The 11,272-nt window shown below is 39.8% G+C and overlaps 1 protein-coding gene across 1 annotated transcript; it reads left to right on the top strand.

Moving 5' to 3' along the window:
* The first annotated feature begins 927 nt into the window (after positions 1-927).
* LOC105060547 (dicarboxylate transporter 2.1, chloroplastic) lies at positions 928-8,519 on the top strand. Its single transcript, XM_010944312.4, has 4 exons — positions 928-1,814; positions 6,195-6,508; positions 7,182-7,630; positions 8,043-8,519. The coding sequence occupies exons 1-4, from the start codon at positions 1,002-1,004 to the stop codon at positions 8,156-8,158; spliced, it is 1,692 nt and encodes a 563-aa protein (XP_010942614.1). The 5' UTR covers positions 928-1,001; the 3' UTR covers positions 8,159-8,519.
* The last annotated feature ends 2,753 nt before the right edge of the window (positions 8,520-11,272 follow it).

Here is an 11,272-nt window from a genome sequence, read left to right on the forward strand (position 1 = left end):
GTTGGGGCAACCAATTGATCAAATCATTTTAGTTTTCATTTTTAATATTGTGATTCTCTATGAAAAGTTCGGGCTTTGATTCATGCATACCCTCCAATCGTGGATTATAATCGAGCACTTCAAAAGAAAGTTCTTTCAGAAAAATCTTTAGATAAAGTAGTTTTTTTTTTTTTGACTCTCAAAGGGAGTACTTCTGGTTGCATCCCTGCCCACGTGAGCATAGTTGAAGGGTTTTTTTGTGTATTTGTTCTAAAATTATTAAGATGTATGAATTGGATTTCGTTTGGGTGACGTCGAGCAAGATTAATTTCTTATAATACTTTCTCAATGTCAACTGAAACCATCGAAGTCTAATCCCACGTAGCATCAAACAAATTCGGTTAATTTCTCAAATATTTCGAATACCATACGCCGTCCCGTAAGGCCGAAACCAGCCCTCTTGTCGCCGCAAATGAATTGCGGCCTACCGTTTTGAGACTCTCATCCAGCTTGAGCTGACGGTTACCACCTCTTCACAACACAAAGGGTCGACTACCACTTTCTTAAATACGTGCATAGCAATTCATATGCGAACACTACATCTACCGTCTGTTTAGGCCCATATAACTCCAGCTAGTCCGTTGGTACACTCAGGAGAAATGAACGGATGGGATGTTTCTCCGCCATAACACGAACGGCCGATCGGATTCTGCATATAGTTTTTATATACACGTCAGAGAATAACATTTTCCGCAGAGAACGTTCTCATGCCCTCTTCGAGTAACCTGTCAATCATTCAGTCGCTGCATTTTCTGTTTTGTGTTTCATCCGGGATCCGCTTTAGCGGCCATCGACTCAAGCCCGACGTGGCCCAATAAGCAATCGAGATACGGTCCTGCGGGCGGTGATTAGATCCCTCTGCTCTCTTTAAGAGGGATCTCGTAACTCTCTGCCATTCGAGTCTCGTTGCTCTCTCCCCCGTTTCTTCTTCCGCTCCATTAGAGACTCCGCTATCTCGCCCGATGGAGAGCTTCGCCATCGGCCGGCCGCTCCCCTCCTCCTTCTCCGCCGCCTCCCTCATCCGCCACCTCCCAGTCTCCTCCCTCCCGCAGCCATCAGCCGCCCCCATCTCCCTCCGCCGCCGCCCCCTCTTCCCCCTCACCTCACCCCTCCGCCCCGTCCCCCTCCCCCTACCCCTCACCCGACGCCAAAAACCATCCCTTTCCTCCGTATGCGTTGCTTCCTCGCCTGAGAAAACCCCGACCCCCACCTCTTCCCCGCCCCCGGCGCCGTCGCAGGGGGCGAAGCTCGTTCCCCTAGCGATCTCCGTCGCCATCGGCCTCGTTGTCCGCTTCCTCGTTCCCCGGCCCGTCGAGGTCACCCCCCAAGCCTGGCAGCTCCTAGCCATCTTCCTCTCGACCATCGCGGGCCTCGTCCTGAGCCCGCTGCCGGTGGGCGCTTGGGCGTTCCTCGGCCTCACCGCCTCCGTCGTCACCAAAACGTTAAGCTTCTCTGCAGCATTCCGGGCCTTCACGAACGAAGTGATATGGTTGATCGTGATATCCTTCTTCTTCGCGAGGGGTTTCGTGAAGACCGGGCTTGGGGATAGGATTGCCACTTACTTTGTGAAGTGGCTAGGGAGGAGCACGTTAGGGCTGTCGTATGGTCTCACGATCAGTGAGGCTTTCATTGCTCCAGCGATGCCCAGCACTACTGCCAGGGCCGGCGGTGTGTTCCTTCCGATCATCAAATCGTTGTCGCTCTCAGCTGGGAGCCGGCCGGGGGATTCTTCGTCCAAGAAGCTCGGGTCCTATCTGGTCATGTCTCAGTTCCAGGTTAGGGTCTCTTCTTGGCTCCATCTTTTTCCTTATCTTATCGCCTCTTTTAATTTTCATTGGAACGTGAAATAAAAACGGATATTTTTTCTTTTGCGTATATTACAGTTATGGATTCATGCATCACTTGACAGAACTCTTTTGATTGTTATGATGATTAGGCTTTCCAGAAGGCAAGGTTTTATTTTCACACCCCGAAAAGGCCATTACGTGAACAGCGGCACCTGCAATAGCGTGATAGTTTTAGTTATGACTTTCGGGTTCTTCCTTTAATTGTGATGTCTTGAATCGCATAAAACCGAAGGAAGAACTATTGCATTCATTTTTGCTTATTCTTACTACTATTTGCATAATGAACAGAGTGCTTGCTCTTCTTGGTCATTTGGGTAATCCAGAAGTGATGACAATTTTCTGTCTCCAAGTTTAGGGTTTGGAAGAATTAATTTAACCTTAACAGGACATGCTTAATCAGGCAAAGGTCATTTTTGTGCACAGAGGGGGTACACACAAATTATGGAATTAATTTGTTGAAGTGCAGGTAAATACATGCATGGTTTGAATGATTTAGTATGCTATGATGCGGTTCTCTGATTAAGACTGTAGTAGCAGCAAAGTAAATCGACTCTTAACTTATACTGGATTCCAAACACTCTAAAATGCATGGCAAGCTGTAGTTTGGACTTTTCTATTCAAGAACAATTTTACTCCTAAAATAATTTCAGAGTTCTTATGGATTCTGTGATTTATTTTTCATGACCAATTTTAGTGTGGTCACTGTTGTTGTAGAAAGTGCTTTTCATATTCAACACAATATCATATGTTTTTCAAAAAAATGATGGATGTGTGTTTTACCAAGGCCTTTGTTTTGAGGTGGTACATCTAGGCCATATAGGCTAACTCATGCTACATGCCCTAGCACAAACCCACAGATTTGCACTAGGAACTAAACCACTTACAGCACTTGTCTACATTTATGGTGCATCCACATTTCTTTTTGTGACGTAATAAAGGCTTGAGGCGCAAGATGCCTAACCAACTCAAGTAAGGAGTCGTTGCACAAAGAAAATGTATAGCAGCTGACCTAAGCTTTTACGGTAACCACATATTGCTATTGTGTCTCTTTTTTCTAATATCTTACATTAAATGATTTGACAATTGTTAGGTGGAGTTTTGATCTGTATATTGTCTCTATATGGTTTCAAATTTAGTGTACTCTTGTACATGAGGGCAAGGGCTTCATAAACAGGCTTGGAAATCATTCGGTCCTTATTGGCTTCTTTGCAAGTTTAGAACTGATTTCTGTTACTAGATCCTTTGTGGCAGTTATGAATCCATTGTGACCAATTAGGGAGGTTGATTGACTTTTGGGAGGTTATAGGCTATCTATTGGTAACAGTGACAATTGGCCTGACCTAAGCTAATCATGTTCAAATGGTTGGAAGGGATATGCATAAGGCTATATTTAGTTTCATGTAGAATTTAGGCTAGAGGCAGTCTTATGTGTCATTTTCTTTTTGTGTTGGACCTTCTTAAATGAACAGGAAGATATTTCAGATGGTTGAGATAGGGAGTTGAGTGCCTTCTAATCATACCGTAAGAGCAAGGACCTATTGTAACATTGGTTCCATCCTCTTAGTCTTTTAAAATGAAGGAAAACACATAACAGTGAACTACCAATCAAAGTCGGAGGTTTCATAAAGTTTTTTCCTTAACCAGTGGTCTCCATGTGATACTCTCATGAATTGCCATATTCCTAATTCACCTTTAATTGTCTATCAATGCCGTAGACCATAAATTTCCTAAGGAAAATGTCACTCTAGAATGTACGCTTGTGATTTCCTTATTTCTCATCTTCTGAAAGCAATGTTAGTTAGAGATGCCTATGTATACTTTGTGGTCAACAATTAAGAGGTTCACAGTCATGATGAGTATGATGTATAATTTTTATTTATTTACTTCATGTGGTGCAGAGGTTTATGGTTGAAAAAGGAGCTTGAGGTATTGCAGAAGGTTGTTTAATTTGGGACCCCTGAGGGGGAAGAATCTGTGGATTATGATTTTGAGTGAAGAAAGGGTTTGGACAAGTCCAGTCAAGGATATTTAGGCAGGTGGTGATGCTTGAGGCAAGATGAACTTGTTACTTGTTGATTGCATGTGATACTTTATTTTTTTAGAAGCTTTTCTATGGATTTGACTTTTTTGTTTTAATCTCTTTTAATAGTTTGGCCATGTATGGAGTTGGTATGCATGACTTGTCATGGTGGATAAGACCTAAAATTTGTGCTTAGGTTAGACATGGGTTGACTATTGTTTAATCAAAGTTTGGCATATTGACCATCTTAGCTTTCTAGTTTGTGTGAAAAGCTATCATGGTGTATATTTGGAGGAATTTGATTCTGTATGGCTATGTGAGGTTAGAAAAATCAAAATTAAAAATCAAGTTTCTTAAGTTTGGTGGACATTGAATGTGGAGGAGCCTTAATATAATGGATAATGAGGGTGCTAAGGTTCAATGCATAGAGGAAAGTGGGTTAATTTTATTACCTGTGAGTTGTGATAGCTCATATAAAATTTTAACCTGATTATTTGCTTTTTAGAAGGGTATCTAGATTTAAGGGTTTGAGGTGGGGTTGGCCCTTGGCCCTTGACTTATAACCTTATTTTGGAATTCTCAATCAATTTTGCATTGATGTTGCCATTGGTAACATGCTCTTGTTCGTGCATTGTTTGTAATATTGATACTTGATAGTTTAATGTCTTCCAGGAAAAATTTAATAAGCTAAGTAGCTTGAAGAGTTTGAAAGTTTGTATAGGGTGGTTATAGCCATTAATTAGCCCAGTGCTACTATCATAGGGGTGGATTCTTTGATTAAGGATGGAACTAAACCTCTTTATTGCACATTGTTTGGGAAGCTTATTGAGTATTCGGGCCTACTATTTGATTAATGAAGCTAGTGAGAAGATGACTATTTGGTTCTAGGATGCTCGAGAGTGGAAGGGCTAGTATATTTCTCAGGGAAGTCACGTCAATTTAGTTAACGTTGGTCAAACTACAAACAATTGGTGCAAGATAAATCAAGGGAATCCAGAAGGTTTCATAGTAAGGGAGGTGGAGCTGGGAGGGGTTTTCTCATTAGTAATTTGGTAGATGTTTGCGGACAAAGTGAGGTGGGATACTTCTAGGAGTGAAAATTTGATGACGCAAGAGGTTAGACATGTTTTGGAGTTAGTCTTGCACTGGGTGTGCTAATCCATACATATAAAGTGTTTTGCAAATTTAGGTATCTTTTTGAGAATTATTAATTTTTTTCTTAATTTCTCAATTTTCTTCTGCTTTGCCTCATCCTCCCATCTTATTCTTTTCTTTCTTTAAGAACAGCAGTACTTTGACAACAACTCGTACTTCTTTTTTTACTGATGTAACTTAGCATTGTTATTTCCCTTTCACTCTTATTTTCTAGATCCCATTTTTCATTTGATGCATTGGATTAGTTTCTATTTTGATCCAGCACATTCTTAGCTTCTGGGGAGTTACATCATTTGGTGATATCGACAAGTATTTTGGGAGTGATGATGTTTTTGAGCCTACGGTGTGGGGGTTGTGTGCATCTACTTATGTTGTCGCATTTGGCAACTAAAATGATTTAATGACATGCTAGATTTGAATTAGTAATAGAACATCAAATCAAGTGATACTAGTAGTTGAGATTAGACAGTTTTTAGATAATCCAAGGGCTGAGGTGGCACTGTTTTGATGGGTAACTCTTTTCTGATCCCATCAAAAGAGCTGTATGGCCCTTTATTCCTTTTTCCTTCTGCCTAGGCCTCCCTCTCTTTCTTTCATCTATACGAATGAGTTGGGCCCCTCTCTTGTCTTTTCTTTTTGGGTGATGCGTATACTTTCTCTTTGCTTATCGGAGTTCTCGAGTCTCAAATGATCGAATAGAGGAAGGGCACTCTTGAGTTTCGAATGATTGGATGGGAGAGTGGGGGGGGGTGTGGGTGATTGAATGAAGTGATTGAACCAACGAAGGGCTTACCTGTCAGCAAGGGCGAGACGAGCAGGATGTGTGAGCTAATGGGAGAGAGAGAGAGACAGAGAGGAAAACTGGAGCCAGTAGCTGACCAGTCTAGTTTGGTACACCTAGCAATCCATGACATTAATTATGTTTACTCTTTCTGGTGAGAAGTACTGCAGAACATGTTGATTTTAGCTATTGTAGCAGCAACCTTTTGTATTCCTTGCCTTTCTCTGTTTTTTTCTTTTAAAGTAATTTATAGAAGTCACATGTAATGACATTATCATTTTTCTTCCTCCCTTCATTCTGTTATTTTTCTATTTTTATGACTCATTTATTACTTTTGTTTGGTGCATGGCAGTCAGCTTGTAACTCAAGTGCCCTTTTCCTAACTGCTGCAGCTCAAAACCTCTTATGTCTTAAATTAGCTGAAGAACTTGGGGTTTGGCTTGCAAGTCCATGGGTATCATGGTTCAAGGCTGCAAGTTTACCTGCCATTGTTTCTCTTCTAGCTACTCCATATATCTTATACAAGATCTTTGCCCCACAAGTCAAAGATACACCAGATGCACCTGCTTTGGCTACCAAAAAACTGGAGCAGATGGGGCCTGTAACGAGGAATGAATGGGTCATGGTTGGTACCATGGTTCTTGCAGTTTCTCTGTGGGTCTTCGGGTAAGTAATTATGGTACTGCTTAATTGATGGAACCAGGCATGTTACGGAAAGAATATTGCTTCATTTTATTAGTTGTGCAAGTAGATTGGTGTCAGCTGATGATATTATGTTGTCTCTAGCTTGGACTGTGCACCCAGGACTTGTCAATATAGTTAGTTGGTCCCTATAATGCAAGTCCATGGTGAAGACTGAAAACTTGTTAAGACAGAAATTCAAGTTTTGCTATTTTTGTGAATGACTATGATATTAATGATGCTAAGGCAGTAGTTCACTTTGTAATGTCTATATATTTATTAATTGATACAACATGAATGAAATCTAAGTTCAGTTATTGGTTATGGTAAAAGATCTTCCATCCTATGAGTGAACAAGAGCAAGTGACAAGGGAGCTGGTTGAGGTTGACTTATTGAATTCTATTTTTCCATTGGTTAGATATACTTTCAAATGGTCTAGCCATTTTTCATGTTAAATTTTTGGAGCATGCATGCATAAATGCTGGTCATGTGCTGGTAGATACAGCAAGCTTATCGCACCCGCATAGTGAACATGAGATGCTTTCTCTTGTTACTCTTTATCTGAATGCATTTTAAGAAACAATCTCAAGGTTATTTGCTGCACTTTTTTGCTTAGTTAAGAAGCTCAATGTTAAGAAGTTGTTGGTTTCTGTACAGAGAGGCTCTTGGTATAGCAAGTGTTGCTGCAGCAATGCTTAGCTTATCCATCCTTCTGCTTCTGGGTGTTCTGGATTGGGATGATTGCTTATCTGAAAAGTCTGCATGGGATACTTTAGCTTGGTTTGCAGTTCTAGTTGGAATGGCTGGCCAGCTTACAAATCTTGGGATAGTGACATGGATGTCTAGTTGTGTGGCCAAGTTTCTTCAGGCCTTCTCACTGAGCTGGCCAGCAGCATTCTGTGTTCTCCAGGCATCCTACTTTCTCATCCACTACCTATTTGCAAGTCAGACTGGGCATGTTGGAGCCTTGTACTCGGCATTTCTTGCCATGCACTTGGCAGCTGGTGTTCCTGGTGTGTTGGCAGCACTAGCCTTGGCCTACAACACAAATCTTTTTGGTTCATTAACACATTATAGTAGTGGTCAGGCAGCTGTGTACTATGGAGGTATTCTCCTGTTCTCTTATATTGAGTTCAAGAAACCATATTGTTGTACACGATTGTTCACAATTTAAAGTTATGATTAACTTCCAGAAAAATCATCTATTTTTTCAAATTTTCAGGCTCTTCAATCTTGGAAAACTTGGTGAGGCATGGAAAATTTTAGTTTTTTATTTAGTGGTACACTGGTACTGGTAATTAGATATTAAAATGAAGTGCAGGAAATCTGGAAGTCAAGCTTTAAGTTAGTGCTTCTAATAGCTGTCAGATAAGCATCCTTGATTTTTAATTTGATACCCTGTATCCGATCCTTAGGCATCCGTTCGTTAATTATGTTTATAGAAAAGTCTTCTGTCGTGTTTTCTTTATGCTGGTATATGTGGTTGATATGATTATCACTACTTGTTGTTTTCTGCAGCTGGATATGTGGAGCTTCCTGATGTATTCAGGCTGGGCATTGTGATAGCCATGATTAATGCTTTGATCTGGGGAGCTGTTGGAACATTTTGGTGGAAATTTTTGGGGCTGTATTGAGGATGGAGATACTGTAAGTTAAGTTTCCCTCATGGCAATGAGAAGAATTTTTTCCATAATTTATTCTGGAAGCACTTCTGTCTTCTTTCTACAGTCTTCAAAGTTTTGATGATCAAAAGAGACTGAGTCCAAGATGATGACATTGGTATCTCTACTTCAATTTTTTTTTTTTTCTCTCATTCTGTGGATCTTCTTTCCCATATTTGTACACACTGTCATTGTTGGCAATGTTTATTGTTGCTCCATTAGATATTTTTACCTAGATGAGAACATGTTTTTTTTATATCTGAATAATGAAACATCAGTGGGTGTTTGCATTGCATCTTAATTCTAATGGCAATCCCTTCATTCTGATCTGTCACCTGTTATGTGTTAGACTGACTGAATTCAGATGTCTTTTGATTGACTTTGTTCTCATTTCATTTATGCCTGAGAGGGCAATTGATGGCCTCTAAACTAAGAGGATGAACGAATCGCATTTAATAAGTATGACTTCCTGTGATGCAGCTCCACATATAAAAAAAAAAGGAACAAATGAATGACCGACACATTAGAAAAGGGAAAAAAGAGACAACATTTGCATAATGAGTTTTATATTTGGAGAACTCGAAAATTAAAAATTAACATGTGCACGTATGATTCCTGTTATAAGTTGTGCAGATTGGATGCTTACATACATGAGTCATGATGGATAAAGTTTGTAAATTGCCCGAGGCTGTATTTAAATTAGTTTAACTAGTAGATAATTTTCATAAGTTGATGCTATGATTAGTCCCAGGATGCTATATTTCATATTTACACAGCATGGTACACTGAATGCATCAATCTCGTCAGATACAGAGTAGAACTCTAGAAAATCAATAAGTGAAATGGATAGTGGTGATAGTTTAACAATATGTTGGTTTAGTTTTCAGGTAATTAGAATAAAGAAATATGTAATATTTAGTTTTCATGCTTCAATAATAATGTGACAAGAATATAAGTGATAATAACAATAGAAAGAAGCTGGTCGAGCATATTTATAGTAGTGGAAAAAATGGCAGAGATAATCACACTCTTCTTCTTCTTCTTTTCTTTTATTGGTAAGAATCCTACTTCTCAATTAAAGCATCTTTGTCTAAGCACATCTACCGAATGAAGGTCTGCCATGGCAGTGCCACCAAGATCAAATACAAAGTTTCTCCTTGGTGCTCATCTTAATTCATGTTCTGCCCTGGCTAACATGGGCTTCGTATTCTGTTAGCTAAAAAAGTGGCAATGTTTGGACTGAGTTGGAGACGGTGTGTGATGGAGGTCTTTTCTAGATTACAGCTCCTTGAAATGAAATAACACAACTTATCTGTCGCTGACCTTTGTGATTGCTTAGTGATTCTTACACTAATTGAAGGGGAACTAATGAAACCAATGTTAGGGAGTTCCATTGTAAGTTTCCTACTAAAGATTTAGTCTAGTTGAACTGTTTCCTGCCGTCATTTTTTCCTTCAACAATCAGCTAGAAATTTGATTATTGTTGTCTAGTTGGATATAGAATTGGAATTCGGAGAATGAGGAAACATATTGAGAACAAATGAAGTCATTTGATTTTCACAAATGATCTCTTATAATCATGGAAATTGATACCGTGCAAATGTATTGGTAATGCTGATGCCCCTTCTATAATGATTACCAATGTGTTATGTGCTCATCATGTTATAACAGTCGTGCAAAAGTGACATTTTCTGTTTTTCTGCTTCTAAAACTTTTTTGAGGGCCTACTATTTAGAAATTAATTAAATCTAGACCAAGAAAATGGGACTGTGGGTGGGGTCCAGTTATTTTTTAGCAGGCAGTAATGCAGTTTGGAGCCTTAACTTCCATTTCAGGAAAGTGTTCTTATTTGTAATTGGAACTTTTTATGCCTGTCAATCGAAACATTTGGGAAAATGGCAACATGGATGCATACTAGGAGGGTGCCAACTAGTGTAGTTGGTGAAGTCATTGGGGGTTGGTATCCATGACCTGGGTTGGAGCCATGCCCTCATCTGATTTTGGGCCAGGTTTCTTCCCATCCTAGTTCTTAAAAAAACATGCGCATATAAACAGAAGTTCATTGAAGATTCAGATGAATGAGTGGCGTTCTGATAGGCTTTTGTTGAACTTTGAGAAAAATACACTCCCCTCCTCTCTCTCTCTCTCTCTCTCTCTCTCTCTCTCTCTCTCTCCCTCCGCTTAATTACATGCAACTTCTTTGAAGATGAGTTATATCTTCTAGTAAGGGTTTACATGCCTCCCCTCCTCTCTCTCTCTCTCCCTCTCTCTCCGCTTAATAACATGCAACTTTCTTTGAAGATGAGTTATATCTTCTAGTAAAAGGGTTTACATGCCTCCCCTCCCCTCCCCTCCTCTCTCTTTCCCTCTCCGCTTAATAGCATGCCACTTTCTTTGCAGATGAGTTATATCTTCTAGTAAAAGGGTTTACATGGTAGAAAACAACTTCAAAAAAGGATGATTTTGCTGTTACAAGATTCTATTCCTAGATGTCTCTTAAAAATGCGGATGTAGAAAACATTGGCATAGATTTGTTTTTCCCTTTCTTGTGAATATAACATGGTTATTGAAAACCCATTTAAAAACAAGATGCTGAAGCTATAACAGATGTATTTTCTTGTTTAACTATGGCCACAACAACAATCCATGCATGTTTTTGTTATCATACGTTAAACTCCCTGTACGAAGCAAAAGTTAACCAGGCTTTATGTGTACGATAAGATCGTAAGAGTCAAGTTCAGCAAAGAATGTTCTGCAAGGATCGTAGAAGCAGAAATTACTGGACAATGTTGGCGAGTACATTCGTCAACTGCACTCTCTTGAGCATGTTCCTAATAGCAGTTCTCCTGCTCTTGCCACGCATATCTATAAACTGTAGAAATTGAAAATTTTGCCCCTTAATAATTTGCACTGTCTGTTTCTGCCACCTTGATTTCTCAGGCATAGACCTCAGACAAAAGCAGACAATTGAAACTGGTAGTTTTGTGTTTTTTAATGCTTGTCGTTTTGGAGCCATGTAGATTAGTTCATGTTATAAATGTTGTGAAGGGTGCACCTTTCTTCCATGGAGAGATCCTATGTTCAAAC

The sequence above is a fragment of the Elaeis guineensis genome, chromosome 13, assembly GCF_000442705.2.
Source record: "Elaeis guineensis isolate ETL-2024a chromosome 13, EG11, whole genome shotgun sequence".
In the NCBI taxonomy this organism is placed as follows: domain Eukaryota; kingdom Viridiplantae; phylum Streptophyta; class Magnoliopsida; order Arecales; family Arecaceae; genus Elaeis; species Elaeis guineensis.